At 41.0% G+C, this 26154-nt stretch overlaps 3 protein-coding genes and 1 pseudogene across 3 annotated transcripts; all 4 read left to right on the plus strand.

Moving 5' to 3' along the window:
- The first annotated feature begins 288 nt into the window (after positions 1 to 288).
- Positions 289 to 3215, plus strand: LOC133730317 (ubiquitin-activating enzyme E1 1-like). Its single transcript, XM_062157935.1, has 4 exons — positions 289 to 381; positions 2112 to 2284; positions 2374 to 2988; positions 3110 to 3215. The coding sequence occupies exons 1-4, from the start codon at positions 289 to 291 to the stop codon at positions 3198 to 3200; spliced, it is 972 nt and encodes a 323-aa protein (XP_062013919.1). The 3' UTR covers positions 3201 to 3215.
- A 1768-nt stretch (positions 3216 to 4983) lies between these two features.
- Positions 4984 to 6402, plus strand: LOC133730318 (ubiquitin-activating enzyme E1 1-like; annotated as a pseudogene).
- A 1712-nt stretch (positions 6403 to 8114) lies between these two features.
- On the plus strand, positions 8115 to 11523 carry LOC133730319 (MDIS1-interacting receptor like kinase 2-like). The gene is made up of 2 exons (XM_062157936.1): positions 8115 to 8143; positions 10722 to 11523. The coding sequence occupies exons 1-2, from the start codon at positions 8115 to 8117 to the stop codon at positions 11521 to 11523; spliced, it is 831 nt and encodes a 276-aa protein (XP_062013920.1).
- Positions 11524 to 11620: 97 nt separating this feature from the next.
- On the plus strand, positions 11621 to 12751 carry LOC133730320 (MDIS1-interacting receptor like kinase 2-like). Its single transcript, XM_062157937.1, has one exon. It carries the CDS (start codon positions 11621 to 11623, stop codon positions 12749 to 12751), a length of 1131 nt encoding a protein of 376 aa, XP_062013921.1.
- Positions 12752 to 26154: the final 13403 nt, after the last annotated feature.

Genomic DNA, 26154 nt, shown 5'->3' on the forward strand with positions numbered 1-26154 from the left:
GCCCTTCGAAGCTAGTTGTTGCGAACTTACCCTACAAAAGGCAATTAAAATAATAGCCCAGCAAATCCACAAATGATGGCAGCAACAATTAAGTGAACTCTACTTAGTTTTCTTTATGAATTTATAAATTTCATTGCTTGTTCATGTTGTCCTCTAAACAGGAACCAGAAACCTCCTCTAGCGAAGAGGCACCACTGTAGTTAGCAAAGGATGAGATTAGTGTTTCACACAATCTGCAAATTTTTATCTTTTGCTACATTATTAATCTGCTAGTCATGATTATGTAGAATGCTACTTCTCAGTCTACCAGGAAAAGAAAAAGCTATCTATGATGATGATGATGATGATGATGAGGAAGAAGATAAAGAAGAACAAGCACTGGTAAGCCACTTCTGGCATTAGTGAACTTCACTCTCTTCAGCATTATCTAACCTCCCCTCATGATAGGCTCATAACCGACCCACGACTGGTGGAACCTCTAGTCAGGCTACAGCGACCAGTTCTAGAACAAGACTAGTTAATGCTCAAGATTTAAGGAGGGGTCTTGATCTCGTTAACGTAGAAATGGGTCTGGAGTCTCGGATGATTTAGTGAAGGTAACCGTCAGCGTCACCTGTCAAGTGAAATACACAAGCGTCAAGAAGGGAGACCGTGGTTGGTCGTCTTCGCTTCTCCGATGGTTAGGTCAGTCAATGTATTTACGTTGTACGTTAGGTGGAGTGAACCTTTTATAAGTGGAGGAGAGAGTGAACTCCATTTGGTTTTCGATATGGAACTGATAAGGATCAGTATGTGCTTTCTGATGCCTCTTTGATCCAGTCTTGACGAAGCACATCATGGGGCGTTATGATCTTAACCTGAGCTTAGGCGATAGCCTGCCTGCCGATGTTCTCGAGGGTTACACCTATGAAGAGGTTCGGACGTGTAGAGGTGGCCTAAAGTCCTAATTAATTATGCTTGACAATAAGCCCCTAGTCAAGGAAGGCTTTCTTGGTTGGGGAGTTTCTTAGCATTGAAACGTGACTTCAACTAACATGTTGAGCATAATTAGTGTCAGTGTGTTTTCAACCATGGATTTGTCTGAGCAAACGCTTTATGCCCTATCGAGTGGCCCCCTGCTAGGCTCCCCTAGGGAGTCCTCCACTCCTTAGCTAAGAAAGGCCTCAGTGTGGCTGTAGAATTGTTTGATGAGGGGATCTGCGTTAGCGCAGCACGCCTAATTTTTGATACCCAAGTGCCGGGGATCAATTGCCTGATCAGTCGCTACCATGGGAGTGTTGACCTGTCCTTTACTCTTTCCCAGAGGAGAATCTTGACTACAATGTCTCGTAAAGCTCATAGTCATTGTGACCTGTTGTTGCCTTGTCATTGGAGGATGGTCGGGGTCCATGGACTGTTATAGTCCTGACTCATGGAGTCCTTAGTGGTCACATGGTTGCCTTGACTTGCTTGGGTATTTTGTTTTAACGTAGTGTACGTTTAACGGAGTCTTTGATTTTACTACACAAATAACAATGATTGCGTTAACGGAAGGTGTGGCCACTGAGGTTTTTACTTGAATGAAACAAGCTAGTAGAAAGATCGCATTAATTGCGGGTGCGTTAACGGAGGTTTTTACTTGAAGGAAACAAGTTGAAAGATCGCGTTAACTGAGTGTGCGTTAACAGAGGTTTTTACTTGAAGGAAACAAGTTGAAAGATCGCGTTAACTGAGTGTGCGTTAACGGAGGTTTTTACTTGAAGGAAACAAGTTGAAAGATCGCGTTAACGGAGTGTGCGTTAATGGAGGTTTTTACTTGAAGGAAACAAGTTAAAAGATTAGTACACATTCTTGTTTCTCTTATGTTTCAATGAGTTGAACTTGTTCTTCATCTCCCTGCCAGTATAATTGTGTGCAATGCTTAAGCGTCCATAATTGTGTGGACAAGGCTTCACAACACACACACAGACACATTGGGTGTTTGCAGCATACAAAATTAGATATCTGATACTACCTCAAGAGTTGTTTCTACTTTCTAACTATCATCTAAAATTTAACCATTTAAATATGTTTCACATCTGCTATTAGTTTTGCCTGCTCGTATTAATCAAATGTTTAACTTGTTCCTACAGTTCTTCTACTTTGACTCGGTAGAATCACTTCCAACGGAGCCACTGGATTCCAGTGATTTGAAACCATTAAATAGCCGTTATGATGCACAGATTTCAGTTTTTGGGTCCAAGCTACAGAAGAAACTGGAGGATGCCAAAGTATTCATGGTTGGATCGAGCTGGTGCACTTGGATGTGAGTTGTTGAAAAATGTTGCCCTGATGGGAGCTTCATGTGGCGACCAAGGGAAGCTAACAATCACTGATGATGATGTAATTGAGAAGAGTAACCTCAGTAGGCAGTTCCTTTTCCGTGATTGGAACATTGGGCAGGCAAAGTCTACAGTTGCCGCTTCTGCTAGCTGCTGCATCAATAAATCCCCGTCTCAACATTGTAGCGTTGCAGAATAGAGTTGGCCCTGAAACTGAGAATGTGTTTGATGATACCTACTGGGAGAATTTAAGTGTTGTTATTAATGCACTAGATAATGTCAATGCCAGGCTCTATGTTGATCAGCGGTGCTTATATTTCCAGAAGGCACTTCTTGAGTCGGGTACTCTGGGTGCGAAATGCAACACTCAGATGGTTATTCCTCACCTAACAGAAAACTATGGTGCCTCTAGAGATCCTCCAGAGAAACAAGCACCCATGTGTACTGTCCACTCATTTCCACACAACATTGATCACTGTCTGACATGGGCTCGATCTGAGTTTGAGGGTTTGCTTGAGAAAACTCCAGCGGAAGTGAATGCATATTTATCCAAGCCAAGTGAATATACCGCTGCAATGAGTAATGCTGGGGATACACAGGCCAGGGACACCTTGGAGCGTGTTCTTGAGGGCCTTTCCAGAGAAAGATGCGAAACATTCCAAGATTGTATTGCCTGGGCGCGCCTCAAGTAATTTCTTAGATAATACACCTTATTATATTGTTTTATCTTGTCCCTCCTTTCTCTCTATAGTCATGAATTATAGTTTGTTTTGTATGAATAATTTTAATATTTGCTCTGGCTTACACAGGTTTGAAGATTATTTTTCCAAGGGGAATTTGATTCTACACCCAAATTCACACACCCCTTTTAGAATAAACCCATCCATAAGAGTGTTTTAATATACACCCAAACCAATTAATTAGGTTTATTCAAAATAAAAAAACCTATTAAATAGGGTAAATATTAAAACCCAATGTTGTTAAGAATTACTGAAGCTGCCATTATCAAATTCCCCATTCACCTATTAAATATGATTAATAGTCAAAATCATCTAGCAAATATTATGGAGTTTGATTGACGTTATTGTTGGTATTACCTTCACTTTAGTTTTTTATCAGTACTTAATTTTAAGTGTTTACATTAATGTCATTATTATCATATAATGATGAATTTTTGGTATGTTTCTTCAGATATATAGAAGCTAGTGAATTCATTCGTCATTTTTTCTTTGAGTGGAGACCTTTCACAAAGTTGCATATGATTTCAAAGGATGATTTCAAACGACTTATTCATGAGGTTTATTTCATCATTTTCTTATGGGTTAGAGACTTTCTTTCAAATAGGTACATATATCATATTCGTAATTCAAATTACCTATTCATCATATTTATTTAGTATAATATCTTTGTTAATCTTTTGATTTTGTGTAAAGCTTGAATTGGATGGTTTTTTAGTAATTAAAAATTTCAATTTATGAATCTGGTACAAAACTTAGTTTCATTCCTTCAAAATAGAATCGTTGTTTGTAATTACCTGATACTTAGATTGCTTTAATATGTAATACCTATGATTTAGATGTTTGTTTTTGTAGTTTTAAATTATTTGTGTGACTCTATATCATAGGTTGTTTATTCCATAACCTATAATATTGACTATTAATATACCTATATTTTGGATATATGTATTTAAATCCTAATAGAGTTTTACCTTTGAAATAGATCTATAAAGGTAATTTGCAATTGTATAAGGAATCACAACATGCAGGGCACTAGTAGTTGGGAGATTTATGAAGACTACATTGCAAAGTGCTAGTCGAGATGACGGATGAAGTGTTATAATGTTCTTTATATTAGGTTCGAAAATGTAAAGTTTATATTTCAATTGTAAAAACAAATTTAAAATTGTTTATTTCAATACTGGATGAACATCATTTATGGTTGTACTTATTGTCCCTATTTCAATAAATTTTTAGGTTTATTCCTTCAAAAAGAATGTGTATTTAAATTATCTTGATATTAAAAATAAACTTCTTAATATTGTAAAGTTCAATTTCAATTGTAAAACAATGAATGATAATAATGAGTTTGCTAAATTATAGTGCAAAAACTCTTGCACATTCAAAATTATTCAATGTGCCAAAATTAAGGGATAATTATATATTAAGCAAACTCTACAGTTACACATAACTATTATGTGGTCCTTGACCACCTCATAGAATCAGGCACCTATGTGGAGAAAAATTTAGGGGCGGAAAAAAAAATCTTAAAGCAATCAATCTACATCAAGTACATTTTACATGGGCTAATTACATTAACTCGACCATTTTAGAAAATTAATGAATATGAAATGATTGTATAACTACACCTATTAGAACGGATAAACAAAATAACATACCTTAATGAGAGGATGTTTAATCATGTCGAGAAAGAAAAATATTTATATAATAGGAATATAACAGAATCTGATGATACACAATAGCAAATATATAGATCACATCGGAAAGGAAGAAATATAGGATAATTAAGGCAATTAATCGTTTCAAATAAGAGAAAAATGAAGGATTAAATTGATTGTATTAAATTCTAAATATTTAAATTCAAAAAATAGTCAACAGCTATATTTGAGGAATATTTTATTTATTAAATTAGAAGGGCAAAAAAGTCAAACTAAAAAATGTGAAAAATGTTAACTATAGATTTAAAACCTATAAAGAATGTTCAATTATGTGAATTGGGTGTAGATTAAAAGAAAATATAGGGATGAGTTTTTCTTAATAGGAGCTTTGTTTTTTGGGTTTTTATCTAATTTTCTCGTTTTCCAACCGGGTGAAACAGCTGACATATACTTTCCCTGAAGATGCTGCAACATTGGGGCTCCATTCTGGTCTGCCCCCAAGCGATTCCCCCGTGCACTGCAGTTCTCAGCTAATGATCCCGGTCATCTCCATTTTGTTATGGCAGCATCCATACTCAGGGCAGAGACATTTGGGATCCCAATCCCCGACTGGGTTAGGAACTCTAAGAAGTTGTCTGAAGCTGTTGAGAAAGTGGAAGTCCCAGACTTTCAGCCCAAGAAAGATGCAAAAATAGTGACAGATGATAAGGCCACCAATTTAACTCCTCAATCTATAGATGATGCACAGGTTATTAATGAATTGATTATCAAGTTAGAGCATTGTCGAGAGAAACTCCCACCAGGGTTCCGGATGAAACCGATTCAATTCGAGAAGGTAACGCAATATTAGAGCATCTTTCCCTGTCTATCCTTATTTATAGTGTATATGGTGAGCCGATTAATTTGGGTGATTTTGATAATCAGGTTAAGGTTTTGAAAACAAATAAAAAAGATAATGGGTTAAGGTAACATGCGTGTACAGAAAATTCCTTACAAGACAAAATGAGGGGAACAGGCTGATCAATTGGATGTACATAACTTCTATTCAGGCCCTTAATGCTCTTGGGTTCATGATATCTTTTTGGCCGGCAAGTTGGGAATCACCTTAGTTTTTTAATACTGTGCCTGATAAATTTGCAGGATGATGATACCAATTACCATATGGATATGATAGCTGGGCTTGCCAATATGAGGGCTAGGAATTACAACATTCCTGAGGTGGACAAGCTGAAAGCCAAGTTTATTGCCGGTAGGATTATCCCTGCAATTGCAACCTCCACTGCAATGGCCACAGGACTTGTGTGCCTGGAACTTTACAAGGTTCTGGATGGCGACCACAAACTGGAAGACTACAGAAATACATTTGCAAACCTAGCACTACCTTTGTTCTCCATGGTTGAGCCGGTACCTCCCAAGGTCATTAAGCACAAGGACATGAGCTGGACAGTGTGGGATAGGTGGATCCTGAGGGGCAATCCTACTCTGAGGGAACTTCTCCAGTGGCTTAAGGATAAGGGACTTAATGCTTATAGCATCTCTTATGGAAGCTCTCTGCTTTTTAACAGCATGTTTGCTCGACACAAAGACCGAATGGACAAGGTGGATCTGGCTAAGGACGTGGCGAAGGTGGAAATTCCTCCATATCGTTGCCACTTGGATGTCGTTGTTGCTTGCGAGGATGATGACACCACAACAAATATGGGCTAAGGCCACACTTGTTTTGCCACGGATAGAAACAATTGTGGAGGTGGGCTTAATATTTGGCATTTCCACCATTTGGGTTTCTATTCATTCCACTAACGGTTCATAATCGTGGGTGTGGAATAGTTTATAGTATTTTTTTTGTACTTGAGAATAGTTTATGGTTTTATAAGCTCTTGTGGCCCTACCTTCAACATAAAGCTGACTTACTTCGACAAATGCAATAAGAAATTGGACGCGGCTCGCACTCCCAACTTTTCTTTACTGTTATGGTTCATCATTTCAGAAAGACAACAAGGCTCAGTAGCTGAAACCATACATTCACTCCTAAAGACAAATCTCTCTCTCTCTCTCTCTCTGTCCGAGAGAAACCCATCAACAGAGTCTTCCTCCTCCTCCCCCTCTCTACCAGATCTGGATCTTTGATCTGGATCTTGGTCTGAGAGTGGGGGGAGTCGCTGGTTTCCTTTTCTAGTTTTTGTCTCTCTTCTCGTTTTCTCTCTTTTCTCTCTATCTCTCTCCCTGTCCGAGAGAATCCCATCAACAGAGTCTTCCTCCTCCTCCCCCTTTCTACCAGATCTGGATCTTGGTCTGTGTGTGGGGGGAGTCGCTGGATCTTGATCTGTTTCTTGCTTTAGCCGGTTTACTCGGAGGTCGTCTCCGATCCGGCCCTGTTCGGTCCCTTGGTCTGAATTGGGTCTTAGTTTTGTTGTCTGGTGGGGGCGCTATCTTGGGTGCGGGATAGCTTTCCTGATCTGTTCGGCTCCTTCTGGATCCAGGCTTGGCATTCTATTTGATCGGTGCATGGTGGTTGACGGCTGGTTTTTCCTAAGTTTGTGGGGAGGGCAGCAGCGGTTGCAGGTATGGTGGCAATGGGTGGTTTTCTGATCGGGTCGTGGTCACAAGGTTGGGAGTATGTTGTCAAACCTTCTCTGGCATTGATGATGGGGAGGCGGGGGCTTCTACTCATAGTGGTGATCAGGTCGATTACTGGCCCGCTCATCCGGCCTGAAGACGGTGGCAGGGTGGCAGAGGTTCTGCAGCGGGTGGACGGTCAACATACTGGGTTGGATTGCACTAGATCTACTGTTCGTTGGGCTTGGCTTTTGGGTCCCTGCTTCGACTACATGACTTCTTGTTTTGGTGTTGTCTATTTCAGTTACTTAATTTTGTTGTCTTTTTCAGTTACATGACGAGATCCTGCTTCTCTCTCTGTTTGATTTTTTCTGAATAGAAGAAAAATTGCAGAGCTAAAGATATAGCTGCAATCTTTCTAGACTTTGTTGAGTTTGTTTGCTAATCAGAGAAGCTCACTAGTTCAGTGGCTGTCTCTTTGGTTTTGGGATTTTTTGTTTCATGATTAAAAATAAGCAATTCAGAGCTTAAAAAATTTCTGACTTTACCTCATTTCCTCAGCTAGCAACTGGAGCTTGGGCTTTCATATAGATCTGTGGAGAGTTTTTCATGCAGTCAATGAAATCTTTGAACAGAAAACAATGATTTATGACTGGTGGGTCATTTTGTTTTACTTTTCATTTAGACTGAATCTATATGTGCTCATGTTCTTTTTATTTTTATTTTTTCTGTAAGTGGTATTGTTGTTCATATCTGGGTTCTGTTGGATCTGCTACAAGATCTTTGGCTTATTTTGATGTCTTAAGCTTTGATTTCTGTAAGTGGTGTTATTGTTCATATCAGTCACTGACGCATCAGAGTATATGGAACCATCTCCTCAATCCCTCTTCAGGTACGTTGTGCGTAAAATTCAGTTCTTTCTCTAGGATTCGGGTAAGTTTGAATCTATTTTCTAATTCTCAATTTGCCATGTATTGTGATCTAATCTAGTATTTCCTCTGATGGTTGGTTAAGCTGGAATTCCTGTCTATGATCAGAAACAATGAGGAGGATTCCAATTGATGTTTGATTGTTTTTTCGATGGTAATTGATGTTTGATTGTTGCTTCCGGTGATATACACTTATACAGAAACTGACAACATTGAGAAGATTTTCATATGGAGCAGAAGAGACTTGGACGTGTAGAAGTAGAAGTAGAGGTAGAAGTAGAGGTACTGATGTATTGTAATTAGTATGGAAGTTAGTGTTTGTATTTCAGTGAATTTGAAATTGAATATTCGATAATTCATTTCTCATCAATATTTTTTTTTTAATTTTTTTATGAAAGAAGACACGAACAAAAGCAAATGTGACTACAAGAATATGATAATAATATAAAGCCACTTGCATGGGTCCCACATGTCTGAATTTGAATCCAAGTCACGAGAGAAAACATGCGTGTCTTTTCTATCAAAGCAACTGGTCCACAGCGCACTGACCCTCTAAAAAGTGGCTGCAACGTTGCTTTACCCATAGTAACAGTTAATCGTGGGTGTTGGGGGGTCAAAGGCACATTCTTGTACGTGGCTTTTGATCAAATTTGTAGTGGTGTGAGAACAATGACATTGACATCCCATTGGTGTACCGGTTTACTTCCGTTAGGTTGTGTTCTCGAATCCGCCGAGTTCGTCGGTCTGTGATTCTAGGATGAGAACTCCACATTTTAGGATGTTAACTCGAATAGTCTTTCATTCCTCTGTTGATGACGCAGCTTGAAAAATTTGTCACAACATTCTCGTGTTCATATATCTTTGGAAGTAACTCCAATTTCATATTCGGTTTGCCATGTTTGTAATATGCTGATCATATATCTGCGGATCCATTATTGTGGGTAGTCCACAAAGCTGAGTTCATGGAATGTCTTGCAGACCAAAAGGGAAAATAAAGAGTTGTGCAAGGTTTATTATGTCAATGGTCCTAGTCTCCAACTGTGAATTTATAGCTTTTGCAATACCATCAAGAAGCATTGGTTGCCGACGGTCCAAATTGTTGTGTTATTGTGGTTTGTTTCTGCATCGACCTTTCCCTTTTCAGTTGTCGCGTAAAGAATCTAATTCAAACTGCATGAACTCTCCGGAAAATGTATTACATGCAACGCCTTGATTATGTGCTTTTGAGTCTCGTTTGGTTCACGAAAAGTAAGCATTGGGAAGAAAAGTTATTATTTTTCGCGTTTGGGTTGCAAAATGAAAGGAAATATTTTCCTGAAGCAAAGAAAAATGGAGGGGGGATGAGAAATTCTTTCCTGAAAGCATGACAAATTCTTGCATGGGGCAAACGTACCACGTGGCGGTGGGGCAATTCAATCAAAACTCAGAAAATTTTAGGTGTGTTCCGAATTTATCCTTACTTATTAAAATGAAATACCCAAAACACCCCCTTGCATGTTCACTGATTTGGCAGCCCTACCAGCCACGTGGTACGTTAGCCCTACGTAAGAATTTCTCTTATTTTATTCCATTAATTACAAATTTTTTAACAACTTTTCAGACATTTCCTTATGTTACTAAACCATTTCTTCGGAAATTTCATTTCCGTTCTCATGAGAAAGGAAAAAGAATTACTTTCCTTTCTGCCAACCAAACGAGGCCTTATTCCAACAACTCTGCCGGTGGGTATTGGAAGTAGAAGGGTCATTTTCTGAGGAGTTCCCTAGTAATCTTATGTGTATTGTGTTTCATTTATGTGGAAGGTTGGGACTTGATAATTTTCATTTATGTGGCTTAGTAAGTTGTGTTAGTGTGCATTGTTTCTGGGATGAGGAGAACAGGGACATTGGTACCTTACGTTTCAGCTTCTCTAGACCTGGAGAAGTTAAATACTTGAATACTATTAATTCACGGATATTAGTGACGCTGACGGATTGATAACTAGGTTTACCAGCAATAAACCTAAGCAAAAGGGTTCTGGAGTCCACCAGAGATAAAAAGATAATAATCTCAATTTTATTGATAATAAGATAAAAGATGCGTTCTGCAGCCTTAAGGCGGCTTATTTATAAGAAAATAAACCCTAGGGCGACTAACAATGAAACCCTAAAGCCCATGGGTAAAAACAAAAACAACCCGAAAATAACTAGAAAAACCAAAACACCGGAAAATAGAAAAATGCAGTTTTGAGGCCCTAAACGACCCCGAAAGCCCGAAAAAGGTCACAGGCCGTGGCAACGCCACGAGTTTGATTTCTGGCGCGACTCCCTTTCCGGAAAGGTAAGGTGCGTCCCAAACGGACTCCGTGAAGCTGTTTCGCGTCTACTAGTCACTTTTCGTTTTCCTCCTTTAGCACAATCCAACTGTTCTTCAAATTGGGCTGCCATCTGTTCTGCATCAATTAGACTATCTATCCATTAAATAAATAAATTGTGGTATTCAAGGTACGCTCCATGAATTATCATTCTTGTCTTTCCCTAATCTTGCATATCTTGAACTTAGCTTCAATGAACTCTGTGATACCATCCCACCTCAGATCAGTTTCCTCCCCAAACTCATCTATCTTGATCTGTCTTCTAATCAGTTGTCTGGGCAAATCCCACCAGAAATTGGTCTTCTAACGAATCTTGAGGTCCTTCACCTACATGAAAACCAGTTAAATGGCTCAATTCCTCACCAGATTAGTCAACTCAACTTTCTTTCTGAGCTTGCTCTGAGCAACAACAGTTTAGAAAGTATGATCCCGGCTTCTCTGGGTAATTTGAACAACCTGACTTCATTGTATCTCCATGAAAATCAACTTTCTGGTTCTATACCTGCTTCTCTAGGCAATTTGAGCAACCTGACTACTTTGCATCTACAGAAAAATCTACTTTCTGGCTCAATCCCACCATCTTTAGGTAATCTGACAAAGCTTACCTCTCTTCGTCTCTACCAAAATAACTTATCTGGAACCATTCCGGAACAGATTGGGAATTTGAAATCAATTGTGGATCTAGAGTTGGGTGAGAATCAACTCAATGGTTCCATTCCCCCTTCAATTGGTGGCTTGAGTAACTTAGTTTTCTTAATCCTCCGTGATAACCAACTTTCTGGCTCCATCCCCCAAGAGATAGGAAATCTCAAGAAGTTGATTTACCTCCAGTTGGATACTAACCAACTTTCTGGTCATTTACCCCAAAATATTTGCCATGGTGGAACACTGCAAAGCTTTACAGCAAAAGCCAACCAATTGACGGGTCCAATCCCCAAAAGCTTGAAAATGCATGTGCAAGAGTTTAACAAGTGTCTTCCTTCAAGATAACCATTTGACAGGCAATGTATCTGAAGTATTTGGTGCCTATCCAAATCTTCAAAAAGTAGACCTTAGCCACAACAACTTCTATGGTAAAATCTCACCCATGTGGGGACTCTGTCCTCAGTTAGCAACCCTACGAATTGTAGGAAACAACCTGACTGGCAGCATCCCACCTGAGATCGGCAATGCAACCCAAATTCAAGAACTCAATCTTTCTTCAAATGGTTTAGTTGGGGTGATTCCAAATGAGATTGGGAGATTGACTTCTTTGCAGCGTCTGAATTTGGATGGTAATCAACTTTCGGGTCACATACCTTCAGAATTTGATTCATTGAAGGATCTTGAATATCTTGACCTGTCAACCAACAAATTTAGTGGGTCAATTCCAAGCATTTTAGGTGACTTTTCTAAAATACACTACTTGAATTTGAGCAACAACAAATTCAGCCAAGAAATTCCATTTCAATTGGGGAAATTAGTCCACCTGTCCCAGCTAGACTTGAGTCATAATTCACTTGAGGATCAGATACCATCAGAAATGAGCCAAATCCAAAGCTTGGAGATTCTGAATCTTTCCCACAATAATCTTTCTGGTTCAATACCCAAAAGTTTCGAACAAATGCACGGCTTGATTCAAATTGACATGTCCTACAACCAGTTGCAGGGTCCCGTCCTCAACAACAAAGCATTTCAAGATGCTCCTTTGGAAGGCAATGAAGGACTGTGTGGCAATACTGCAGGACTTCAACCCTGCCCCTCCATGGAAAATAAGCGTGCCACTAAAAAGGATCGAAGACTCGTGTTTATAATTGTTTTCCCTGTTTTTGGGACACTTTTACTTTTACTTGCCTTCCTTGGAATTGCCTTGGTTAGGCAAAAAAGAAACAAAGTGCAAGATACAGAGCAGAGCAATGTGCCGCACAAAGAAGTTTTTTCCATATCTGAATTTGATGGGAGAGGAATGTATGACAAAATCATCAAGGCAACCAATGATTTTGATGCTCAATATTGCACCGGAAAGGGAGGATCCAGAAGTGTCTACAAGGCAGAGCTGCTATCAGGTAGCATTTTTGCAGTGAAGAAACTCCGCCCAATACTTGATGGTGAGGAGTCGTCTGGGAAGGAATTCCTTGATGAAATAAGGGCACTAACAAAAATACGGCACCGGAACATTGTGAAACTTCGTGGTTTCTGTTCACACGCCCATCACTCATTTTTGGTCTGTACTACCTAGAAAAAGGTAGCTTGGCTTCAATCTTGAGCAAAGAATACGAAGCCAACAAACTGGATTGGAGCACAAGGATGAGGATTGTGAAAGGTGTGTAAAACTAGATTACAAACAAGCTCACACAATTACATGTTCATTATTGACTTTAAACATACCATTGACGTCATAAGTAGAAGCCATTGCTGCAGCTGCAAAACAAAGTTGAAGACGAGGTTGTGATCTTCTACTATTCACCAACTTATGCTTCTAAATGGGAATGCTTGTAGACGGTGGTGATAACAGGGACCCTAACCTCTTATTTATACAAGTACTAGTCCTAAGAATCCTCCCATAAAGGTTTTCCTTAAGGATCAAGTTTTGTATCTAAGAATCCTAATGCATAACAGTTTAGGACTTTCTTGTAGTCCAATTAATGGATTCCTAATCCAATGATAAATACACTATCACATTAGATATCTAGGTTGATTCTTTTCCAAATCCATGTTGTATACGATTTAATGTATTTGATGGTTTCCTTGTTACTCTAGGATAACTTGTGATGAGTCCACTTTCGATCTAACAATCTCCCACTTGGACTATCACTGGTTATCAAGGACAACCAAAACTGAATAACATTAACTCGTCCACAACCAACTGTAGTGTGCACCAGAATAAGGAAAAGTCTCAAAATCCATTCAACATGGTCAAAACACAGTAGCTTATGCAGAGCAAGGAAAAACATACATTTTAACAAAAATGAAGCACTTCCAGACCACTATCATAAGCTCCTGCATTCCACATATGCTATTAAAACAAAAGATGCAGTATATGAACGTCGTGTATTACCAGAAGATCATATACCTGAATGGTCCAACTGAATGTTTCAAAATGAAACTCAAGCATAACTAAAAACACTAATGGTCTTAATGCTTGTACTTTAAACTGAAGGAACATGTTCACTGAAGTTACAAGACCATCTGACATTTAGGTAAATCAAGAACACAAAATAAAAGTTGCAGAGAATTTTAATAAAATTGTAGTAACACAATTTGAATGAAATACCTCGAGAATTTTTATTGATAATCAAAAGTTCAATAATACATAGATTGTGATAATATCTGAACTGAAATCACAACTATCAAAAAATACATAGAACTCAGAAAATTACAAAACTTATAATTATTTGCTCTTAGCTAAATTAGGCTCCCACTGAACTTAAGAACCTAAACTAGGTAAAACACCAATGTTCTCAATATGTTTCTTGAAGGCTGCAACTGACAATGCCTTAGTGAATGGATCTGCAAGCTGAAAGTCTGTGCTTATACTTAATACTGAAATTTCACCATGCTTGACTCTCTCCCTCACACTGTAATACTTGAGGTCAATATGCTTTGAGTTATTTGACCTTTTACTGTTTTTACTGAAGAACACAGCTGCCTCATTGTCACAATAAATTACAAGAGCATCAGAAACTATATGACTTAAAATTCTAGTCTGCATCAAGAAATTTCTAATCCATAGCCCTTCACACATTCCTTCATATACTGCAATAAATTCTGCCTGCATTGTAGATGTTGTTACTAAGGTTTGTTTCATAGTTTTCCAAGCAACAGCCCCTCCTGCAAGTATAAAAACATATCCACAAGTCGATTTCTTGGAATCAGGATAATTTCCTGCAAAATCTGAGTCTGTGTATCCTATAAGCTTCAACTGTTCTGCTTGTCTATACACAAGCATGTGGTTTTTAGTCCTCTGCAAGTACCTGATCGAGTACTTTCTTTCCAGCTACCCAGTGTTATGACCTGGATTAGAGTGAAACCTGGAAAGAATACCAACTGCAAAAGACAAATGATCAGGTCTAGTGCAGACCTGAGCATACATTAGGCTGCCAACAAGCCTTGCATAAGGCTTGGACTCCATATCCACCTTTTTTACTTCATTCTTTGGACTTTGTTTCTTAGTGAGCTTATCTCCTTTAGACATTGGAACCTCTCCTGATGCACAAGTCTTCATGCCAAATCTTTTCAGAATTTTAGCAATATAGTTTTGCTGGGATAATCCTAGCAAACCTTGTGCCCTATCTCTTATAATTTCTATTCCTAGTACATATGATGCCTCACCTAAATCCTTCATGTCAAAATTCTTTGACAGAAAAACTTTGGTTTCTTTAAGTAGCTTTAAATTGCTACTGGCCAACAAAATGTCATCAACATAAAGTACCAGAAATATAAATTGGTTTCCAGATGTTTTGAGATAAACACACTCATCCACTAAATTCTCAGTGAATCCAAAAGAAGAAATCACAGAGTCAAACTTTTTATACCATTGTCTAGAAGCTTGTTTTAAACCATAAATGGATTTTCTTAGCTTGCAGACTAAGTCTTCTGTTCCTGGTTCTATAAACCCTTCAGGCTGCTTCATGTATATAACCTCATCGAGTTCTCCATTTAAGAAGGCTGTCTTGACATCCATCTGGTGTAGTTCCATATCAAACTGAGCTACAAGTGCCATAATGATCCTAAAAGAGTCTTTGGTTGAAACTGGGGAAAAAGTTTCAGTAAAATCAATACCCTCTTTCTGTGTGAAACCCTTGGCAAATAACCTAGCTTTATGTCTCTCAATATTCCCATTTGCATCTCTCTTGTTTTTAAATACCCACTTGCAGCCTATAGCCTTTTGTTTGGGGTCAGGTTTCACTAAATTCCAAACTGCATTGTGGTTCATGGACTCAATCTCAGCTTCCATAGCTTGTTTCCACTCACTTGACTGACTGCTTTCAATAGCTTGATTGAAAGTGACTGGATCATTGTCATCTGCAAGATCAATTTCAACTTCATGTTCTTGCAAATAAACAATGTAGTCAGAATCTTCCCCCCCATAAGTCGGTTTCCTTGCTCTATTAGACCTTCTTAATTGGGGATTTTGATTTTGGTGTGGTTCTGCAGGCTGATCTTGAGGTTCTACAGGCTGTGGTTGATCAGTTAAGGGTTCAGGGTTAGCTTGATCATCTGCAAAATGCATTTCTTGATCAACAAGTTGATCTTGTGCATTTTGAGTTTCTGGAATACTAATGGCTGCTTGTGTATCATGAATTATAGGCAATATACTTTCAGTACGCTCATTTTCCACAATTTCTTCAAATTCTGAAGATAAATCCTCAAGACTTGTATTGTGAATTTTCTCGTCCAAGAATTTGACTTGATGTGTTTCAAAAATTCTTGGTGAGTGTTGAGCTGCATAAAGCTTATAACCCTTAGATTTTTCAGGGTAGCCTATAAAATAGTAGCTTACTGTTTTAGGATCAAGTTTGTTAATGTTTGGATTGTAGATTCTAGCTTCTGCAGGGCAGCCCCACACATGACAATGGTGGAGGCTAGGCTTTCTGCCACACCATAACTCAAAAGCAGTTTTCTCTATAGCTTTACTAGGTGTTCTATTGCAAACATAGTTTGCAGTCCTTAAGGCTTCACCCCATAAAAACCTAGGTAGGCCTGTTGTGCACATCATGCTCCTGACCATATTCAAAAGTGTCCTATTCTTTCTCTCAGCCACACCATTTTGCTGAGGATTATATGGAGTGGTATATTGAGCCTTAATGCCTTGTTCTTGCAGAAACAAGGCAAAAGGACCCTTTTGTTGTCCACTCTCTGTGTATTTTCCATAAAATTCACCACCTCTATCTGATCTAACAGTTTTGATTTTCTTCTCTAGTTGTTTTTCTACTTCAGCCTTAAATATTTGAAAGGCTTTAAGTGCATGCTTGAGATTTTTCTGAAAGTAGATAAACATAACAATATCTAGAGAAGTCATCGATGAAGGTTATGAAATACATGTTTCCACAGATTGTTTGAGTTCTAAATGGACCACAAATGTCAGTGTGTATGAGCTCTAAAGGTGCTTGGCTTCTGTATGCAGTCTTTTTCCTTAAGTTAGTTATTTTTCCCTTAAAACATTCAACACAATCTTGTAAATCAGAAAAGTCAAGTTCATTCAAGATATTGTTTTTAACCAAAATTTTCAATCTCTCTTTTGATATATGGCCAAGTCTTCTATGCCACAAATATGCAGACTTTTCATTGCATTTAGTTCTTTTAACACCAGTTAAAGTGTTACTCGATGTGTTATTATTTTCAACAAGAGAAATTTCTTGTTGACTGTGTGAACAATTTAACTGTAGGAAATCATTCAATATAACACCAGAACCAATTTGAACTGAATCTTTAGAAATAATAATTCCATTATTGTCAATAAGAAGTCTACATCCAGATTTAACCAAAAGAGAAACTGAAATTAAATTCCTTCTCATGGAAGGTACATAATAAACATTATCCAAAACTAACAACTTTCCTAAACCAAGATCTAATTTTAAGGTTCCAATAGCTTTGATTGCCACTCTCATGCCATTGCCTACACATAGGTTCACTTCATTACTTCTTGGGACTCTCTTCCTTATGAATCCCTGCAGAGAATTAGTAATATGTAAGGGGCTTCCTGAATCAATCCACCAAGTTTTTGGTTCAACATTAACTAAATTAATTTCTAAAGAAAATAGTGAGTTAGAAAAATTACCCTTTTTGATCAACCAATTCTTAAAGCCTGTGCAATCTTTCTTCATGTGCCCTACTTTCTTACAGAAATAGCACTTGAACCTAAATGGTTTGTTGGCTTTAGCTGCTCCCGAGGTAGATCCTTTGTAGATGGTTTTGGTAGGCTTAAGCTTTGACTGGTTCTGGTATTTCTTCTTAGGCTTCTCAACAAGGTTGACTGAGGTGCTCGGCTCTTTTTCCTTCCTAATCATGTCCTCCTCATCTACACAAATGGCAATCAGCTCCTTGAGGCTCCATTTTTCCTTCTGAGCATTGTAGCTGGTCCTTAGTTGGCTGAAACTATTAGGCAAGGAATGCAGTGCAGTGTGCACTACATAATCATCAGTGACCCCCATGTTGAGGTCCCTTAGCTGAGCATTAATCTCAATAAGCTTCATGATATGCTCTCTCACTTTTCCCGTTCTCGTGTACTTAAGGTCGTTAAATTCCTTTGCTAGCCTAGCTGCCTCAGCCTTATCACTTTCCTTATACATGTCATGAATGGCATACAAAAAATCCATGGCTAGATCAGGTTCTTCTATGCTACCTCTAACTGTGTCTGACATAGTAGTCCTAATCACATTCTTTGCCATCTTATTAGCTTTATGCCACTCCTTATAATATTTCTTCTCTTCATCAGTGCTCTCACTAGTAAGCATCTCAGATTCATCTTCAGTTAAGCAAAGGTCCATGTTCTGGTTCATGGCTAAGTAAAAATCAACTTGGTTTCTCCACTTCTTGTAATTATAGCCAGTTAGGAGCTGAATGGTGTTCAAGGTCACAGTAGGGATTCCTAAAGAGCAAAAACAAAATAAAGTTTTGTAAGTTTTCAATCCAAAAGTTCTTATTATCTTAAGTTTGATGTTTTCTGTGACTTAAGTAATTTCAAGACAAAATAAACTACAACACAGAAAACAAAACACAAGCAATGCCATATTTCAACCAATAGCCCTTTTTATCTAAAATTAATATCATGCAACACTTTTAAGTAGAAGACATAATATTCTGAAGGTTCCAAATCAATAAGCCATATCTGTTGAAAACAAGTTATCCAAAGAAAACAAATCACATCTTTAGACAGAAATTTGTATTCTATGTATCCATATTTGAAAACAACAGTTATGCATATTGCTATTTGCATTCTAAAATCATACTGTACTACTTCTTTGGAAGCAAAATTATATGCATAATTTTAAAACACAAGATACAATTTTCAGGTTTGTTAACTCAAGGCCTTCTGCAAGAATTAATGAAGAGTGCTTTGTGCAATATGTTCATTTAAACCTACAGAAAACACAAACCAAAACGAGCTTGAAAACTTGTTTTCTATCTGGATCAATGATCTTTATAAGAAACTAAGCTCTTTGTACCTGTAAGATTTTAACAATGCCAAAGAATTTGGGAGATTTCTGCATACATTGTCATACCAAAACACATATACAAAACTCAAAAATTCACCTTAAACATGCATATCAAATCACAAGCAGAAGCAACATAGATATGCAAACACAAAACCAATTTCACAAGGCACAGAAGCATCCAAGAAATTTAAATTTCATCCGGTCACCATCTACTCTAGCCTATGCGCACGCCGGGAATGCTTCTAGGGTTCTTGTGCTCAACAATCCACAAAACAAAATTGAATCGAAACTGAATTTTTCTGTAAAAACCCACCTTTGCAAATTTCTTAATTTTGCTGCAAAAACATTCGCGGAAGCATGAATTCAAAAAACCAGAGTGCAGCAAAAACCATCCTTCTTGGCATCTTGATTCGACAGCATAAGGGTTTTGAATTCCCAGAAGGATGAATCATCCTTTGTGCTTTCGATTCCAAAAAACCCAGAAAACCCACTTAACTTAAATGACCGTTGTAAAACAATGGTCACCTTCTTTAGTTTCTGAAGGAGCAGGTTTTCGAGCCGGGTATGGGCTTGGATCAACACATGCTGTGACTTGGGCCTTGAAGGTTTTTCTGAAGAGGCAAAATGAGGCCTGTTTCTTTGCAAAGCAGAATTTTTTTTTTTTTTTTTTTTTTTTTTTTTTTTTTTTGAAAACCTTAAAACGATTTGTGCTAAAACGTTTTGAAGAACAATTTAGTGAGCCTTAGCTCTGATACCAATTGTAAAACTAGATTACAAACAAGCTCACACAATTACATGTTCATTATTGACTTTAAACATACCATTGACGTCATAAGTAGAAGCCATTGCTGCAGCTGCAAAACAAAGTTGAAGACGAGGTTGTGATCTTCTGCTATTCACCAACTTATGCTTCTGAATGGGCAGAACACAATGCTTGTAGACGGTGGTGATAACAGGGACCCTAACCTCTTATTTATACAAGTACTAGTCCTTAGAATCCTCCCATAAAGGTTTTCCTTAAGGATCAAGTCTTGTATCTAAGAATCCTAACGCATCACAGTTTAGGACTTTGATGTAGTCCAATTAATGGATTCCTAATCCAATGATAAATACACTATCACATTAGATATCTAGGTTGATTCTTTTCCAAATCCATGTTGTATACGATTTAATGTATTTGATGGTTTCCTTGTTACTCTAGGATAACTTGTGATGAGTCCACTTTCGATCTAACAAGGTGTAGCTCATGCCCTGTCTTATATGCATCATGATTGCTCACCACCTATAGTGCATCGAGACATATCAAGCAACAACATTTTGCTCAATTACTAATATGAGCCTTGTGTTTCAGACTTTGGCACCGCTAAGCTTCTAAATGCAGACTCATCGAATTGGACTGCCCATGCAGGCACATATGGATATACAGCACCAGGTAAACTAGTTAACACATGTTTCCTAAATTTTATACTTTAGCCTATATATTAATAAAGTAATTTGGGGTTCACAACACGTTATCAGCACGGGCCCTAACCCTAGCTTTAGAAACCAAAACCCCAGAAATTGATTGAGCTCCACCAGATTTGCCTTGCCTGCGCTACTACTGCCCCCGCAGCCCCCGCGTCGCAACTCAACGCTAATCCTACCTGGTTAGCCTCGCTGCCCCTGTAGCGCCCGCAAGCCCTGCTTGCCTTCTACTTTCGCGCGCGCTCGCCTGTCCTCGCGGCCTCGCGACATCCTCGCAGCAGTCGCATCCCCGCAGCGGCCCTGCACCTGTCCTTGGGGCCTCGCGACATCCTCGCAGCAGTCGCATCCCCGCAGCGGCCCCGCAATTGTCCTCGCGGCCTCGCGACATCCCCGCAGCAGTTACATCCCCGCAGTGGCCCCGCAACAGTCCTCGAGGCATCTTCGTAGCGTCCTCGCGACATCCTCGCAACGACCCTGCAGTATCACTGCACAACCCAACCAACATCTTTTCCGGTCAAGAATTCCGGCATCTTTTCAAGGTAAACTTTTCAAAAAGTTCTCGTTTTTGAAGTTTTTCAATTTCTTCTTCTTTTTCTCGGGGACTTCCAACATCCCTTCTTCTCCCCCCCTTTCTTCTTCATAGGGGAGACCAATAGCCGAACTGTGGGGGTTCGTGCTCACTCCAAGCTTGGAGCTTGTAGAGTCCTCCAAACTTAGAGTTTGTTGAGAAGAAAACGATCGACCACATACATCGTCGTTTCCATCTAATCCAAAACCCCTCTTGGAATCGGATTTTCTTGGAAGCGACTACGCTCAGAAAATCCCTAATTTCTTGGAAGCGACTACGCTCAGAAATTTTATAGTTTTTCGTGGTAGCCTTCTTCGCTCCGAAACTAACCTTATTTTCTTGTTGTTTTTCAGGATGAGTAACCTGAATAAGTTGAGCTTCGCTCCACTAGAGACAACAGGCGCAGGATACCACAAGTGGGTCCGTGATGTGCGCCAGTATCTTAAGGCTGATGGGATCCTGAGTACGATCCAAGAGCCAAGTCAGGACGTGCGTACTCCTCAACAAGCTGCTGCTTTTGAAGCAAATAGAGCTACGAGAGAGGCGAATGAAGCTAAAGCCATCATTCTCATGACAAGGCACATGAATGACGCGCTCCAAAATGAGTACCTCAATGAGGAAGACCCAAGAAGACTATGGGTAGAACTCGAGCAGCGTTTTGGCAACGTCTGTGATTCCCTGCTTCCAGACTTAGAAGTGAGATGGCATAGCCTCCGCTTCTGTGATTTCAAGTCTGTACTTGACTACAATTCGGAAGCACTTCATATCAAGTCTATGATGGAATTCTGTGGACAGAACATCACTGATACGATGTTGATCGAGAAGACTCTCTCCACCTTCCCCGTCTCTGCATTGATGATAGCCAAAAACTATCGGATTGATGTTGTACATACCTCCAATAATATGGAGTATTTGCTATCTCACCAAGCATAAGTAACTCCCACTTTGGGACATCAACGAGACATGGCAAGGCCCAACCGAGACATGCATCGTGTAGCCCTATGTTCAGGCTACGCGGCGGTATCCAGAAGTCGCAAATCCGCCACCGGGAAGCCACGTTCCCGCCCTTGCCAAGATGCCCTCACAACTAGGCTTTCTAGACTAGAATTGTGTGGTTGCTTATCCCACATCGAAAAACATGTAAAGGAAGGGCATTCCTTCATCTATAAAAGGAATGCCTCCTCCCACAACTCAACACATTCATTCATCCCATTACATACTTTGTAATCTTGTTAGGCCGCAAGGCTCGACACACTAGTATAGCTTTCAAGTAGACGCAGTCTCCCGCTCATGCGGAGGCGAACCACTATACATCTTGTGTCACTCTCTCTCTCTCTCTCTCTCTAAAGCTAACTAGAGATCCCACGGATCACTAACGTTAACATTGGCGCCGTCTGTGGGAAGCCAACAATTGGCTTCGTCACCTTCCATGGGCTAAGTCTGCTTAGCGGAACTCAAAGAAATTCTTCCCTCCTTCTTTGAGCAAGTTCAAACTCATTGGTTCCCAGTGAGTTCGTGTTTGAATTTGTGTTTCTTGGCGGCAACTTTTGCCAAAGCATGATCAAACACCACTCCAGCAGTACAACTAGAGCAGAAATGTGCAGAAATTTGCTTGGTCAACGCGTGGTCAACGCCCAAGGAGTATGGCCTGGGAAATGCTTGGTCAACGCTGACTATGGTTGGTCAACGCTAAACTTCTTGGCGGCAAATCTTCTCTGGCCACCCAGAGATTTGCTCTGGACACCGGCCACCTCCAAAACTTCATCTTCCGCCAACTCTTCTTCTCCGCTCCGCCGAGCTCCGGTTCCGCCGGGCACCAGTTCCGTCGAGCTCCTGTTCCGCCGGACCCCAGTTCTGCAGCTCATCGCCACCGCCAGGAGATACCAGCGGCAAAACCTCCGCCGAGATCTTCCGTTGGGCACCACCGCCCAACTTCCCCCGCCGGCGATGTCCACCCTCCTTCGTTCCATCCTCCGCCAACAAGGTTCTTCGGCTAAGCAATTCCTCCGCCGAGCTCACGGTCATAGCTTTCTCCACCGCCATCTGAGCTTCTCCTCCGCTGAACCCATGTTCCTCAAGCTCCGCCGAACCCGAGCTCCGCTGAACTCCAACTCTCCGCCGAGCTCCGAGTCGCTGCCGAGCTCTATGCCTCCGCTGAACCCATGTTCCTCAAGCATCAGCTCCAGTCAGCAGCTCCGCTACCCAAGCTCAGCGGCACCGCTAGCCATTCAACCATCCAAGGCCGGTCAAAGCAACAGGTTCCTCCGCTAGCCTTCGCTAGCATCATCCACCGGCAAAAGGTTCGCCGGCCACAACCGCTGACCAAAGCTTAGCGGACAAGCTCCGCCGACCAAATCGCACTCCGCTCCGCTGGACTCCATCAACTCCTCCGCTCCGCCCAACTTGCATCTCCGCCGGACTCCAGCAGCGAACTCCGCTCCTCTGAACGAGAGCTCTGAGCCTCCGCTACGCTTTGCAGCTTCGCCGGTCTAGATCCGCGGGTCCCCTGGGAAACTTCCGAGCTCCGCAGCTCCGGTCACCGCTGGGCTCCGGTCCGTCACTGCGAACCAGCTCCGCAGCTCTCCCTCCGCTGTATAGTCTGCATGTCCCTGCTGCAGCTCCGCTAGCCAAACCCAACTGCATTTGTCGCTCTCCCTCTGCTGGCAGAAGCAGCAACCTAAGCGCAGACTGCCAGCTCTGCTCCACTAGCTCCGCCTAAACACAAACTCCAAACGCACCGCCGAACTGCTCCGCCCAACTCTCCTCCGATCGAGCTCGGAGCCTCCGCTCCGCCGGGCTCGAAACACCCTACTGCTGGCAGCAGCAGCGTTGCAATCTTCATCTGTCATGAGCAAGTTCCGGGCTTGAATCTTGAGGATTGGCAGAGCTTCAATCTTCCGGTCACGTCTTTGCAATAGCGGAGTGCCCTTCACTAACAACCAGATGAGTTTTTTTTGTCTCACTCATATAAACCAGATGCATGCTTTATATGCCTCATGCACGTCCGGTACGCATGCCTTTTGTTAGTGCGGCAGGTGTCTTCTTTTACGGAGATGCTCCTTTTGTGCTGTCTCATGTACTACTAAACGCATGCATGCACAACATGTACTTGTCCTCAGTGCCTTTTAAAAAAAAAAAAAAAAAAAAAAAAAACACATGACAACGTGCTTGTGTTTACACAATTGTCTGCTGCATCTATTAATTACCTAGGCACATGGGTTTTGTCATACACATGATATATTTGGCTTACATGCCGGTAGTTAGCCAATCACTCTCCATGAGCATATGCCTATTATATGCCTATATATTTGGCTTTCTACATATGCCTGTTCATGGCACCATGCAGATCAAATCTCAGTTTTGAGCTTTGCATAGTTCAAGTATGCTTCAGCTCATGATATGCAAGCATTTAATTAACTAATGTCATGTAGTAATCGCTACACTATGCTTCAAAAATAATTACATCAAGTATGGTTACATAGAGCACATATTAAGCCAATCTAATATGTCCCAAATTGCTAATCATTTACCCTATGCTAAGGAGACACAATCACCAACACCCGCTTCAATTAACGATTCTTCTATTATGGAGCGTAGTGTTTGGACAGCTCCCGCTCCCACATGATTTGGGCACATACGGTGATTTCAACTCCAACGTGCCCCAAATCGGCATAAGATAAGTCACTATATCTTATCTTTTACGCTCTCGCAATTAGAGCTATTGCCATGTCTATACATGTCTCCATGACCCTTAAGCATGCCTACAACATGTTATTAACACCTTTACTACATCGTACATGCTTGCTCTGTGTGTTTTGTCATTTTTTCATGCAGATACAAACTTTACGAGTCTACGGTCTACGACCAAACCGCCACGCAGTAAGGCAACGCCTCATAATAGCACTGACCGCTACACGGCATTGCAGCAAGGGACCAGTTAACACAGCCTACGGCAGCCATTGATCCTGCAGTTAACCCCGACGCTTGGGTACCAAAGCTTGGGATCGCTACCCAACACCCTCTGCTCCGTGCAGCTCCCCTTCAAACAAACAAATTACCGACCATCCGGAGGTCTGTCATGGCTAGGGAGTCGGGGACTCTCTAGCGGGCCTCGCAGGGGCCCACCCCTTGAGCTTCCGCTCATGCCTTCCCGGCAACCCATTGAGCTTCCGCTCATGCCTTCCCGGCATCCCATTGAGCTTCCGCTCATGCCTTCCCGGCATCCCATTGAGCTTCCGCTCATGCCTTCCCGGCAACCTATTGAGCTTCCGCTCATGCCTTCCCGGCATCCCATTGAGCTTCCGCTCATGCCTTCCCGGCATCCTATTGAGCTTCCGCTCATGCCTTCCCGGCAACCCATTGAGCTTCCGCTCATGCCTTCCCGGCATCCCATTGAGCTTCCGCTCATGCCTTCCCGGCAACCCATTGAGCTTCCGCTCATGCCTTCCCGGCATCCCATTGAGCTTCCGCTCATGCCTTCCCGGCATCCCACATGTCTACTCGACACACCACCTGTTAATGGAACATTGAATTCTTCTACCATTTGTCGCTTGCGACAAATTGAATTCTTTTCGCGTTCCATTAATACGAGCGACAACCCAAACCAACACAAGCGTTCACGTACTCATCATTTACACGTTACAAACGCTTACCTTCGCACCGCTCATGCAACTTACATCTCCTTGTGCGCATCACACATTTATCATATGCAATCCATATGCTCACACGACCATGTCTCACGCACCCCATACGTTTATATATGCCAAAACGCATATCGATGCAACTCACATTTGTTGCCCAATGCAACTAGCATTCTACATATGCCTGTCTTCTTGTCTTTGTTGTGCAGGTTAACGAGTCCCTTCTTGCTTACGGAGTTCGGGGACTTGTAGGGGCTCCGTACAGCCCGGTTACTTATGCTTGATGACTTCATGATTTGAACTCCCCAACCAAGAAGCTCCTCTTACTTGGGGACTTCGGGGACTTGTACATACCTCCAATAATATGGAGTATTTGCTATCTCACCAAGCATAAGTAACTCCCACTTTGGGACATCAACGAGACATGGCAAGGCCCAACCGAGACATGCATCGTGTAGCCCTATGTTCAGGCTACGCGGCGGTATCCAGAAGTCGCAAATCCGCCACCGGGAAGCCACGTTCCCGCCCTTGCCAAGATGCCCTCACAACTAGGCTTTCTAGACTAGAATTGTGTGGTTGCTTATCCCACATCGAAAAACATGTAAAGGAAGAGCATTCCTTCATCTATAAAAGGAATGCCTCCTCCCACAACTCAACACAATCATTCATCCCATTACATACTTTGTAATCTTGTTAGGCCGCAAGGCTCGACACACTAGTATAGCTTTCAAGTGGACGTAGTCTCCCACTCATGCGGAGGCGAACCACTATACATCTTGTGTCACTCTCTCTCTCTCTCTCTAAAGCTAAC

Source organism: Rosa rugosa, chromosome 2 (genome assembly GCF_958449725.1).
Source record: "Rosa rugosa chromosome 2, drRosRugo1.1, whole genome shotgun sequence".
NCBI lineage: Eukaryota > Viridiplantae > Streptophyta > Magnoliopsida > Rosales > Rosaceae > Rosa > Rosa rugosa.

Coding starts and splice junctions, on each gene's coding strand:
- LOC133730320 (XM_062157937.1), top strand. CDS start 11,621: ATGTGGGGACTCTGTCCTCAGTTAGCAACCCTACGAATTGTAGGAAAC.
- LOC133730317 (XM_062157935.1), top strand. CDS start 289: ATGCTACTTCTCAGTCTACCAGGAAAAGAAAAAGCTATCTATGATGAT. Junction 382..2,111: donor ATAAAGAAGAACAAGCACTG/GTAAGCCACTTC, acceptor TTGTTCCTACAG/TTCTTCTACTTTGACTCGGT. Junction 2,989..3,109: donor ATTGCCTGGGCGCGCCTCAA/GTAATTTCTTAG, acceptor TGGCTTACACAG/GTTTGAAGATTATTTTTCCA.
- LOC133730319 (XM_062157936.1), top strand. CDS start 8,115: ATGGAACCATCTCCTCAATCCCTCTTCAG. Junction 8,144..10,721: donor TCTCCTCAATCCCTCTTCAG/GTACGTTGTGCG, acceptor TCTTGAACTTAG/CTTCAATGAACTCTGTGATA.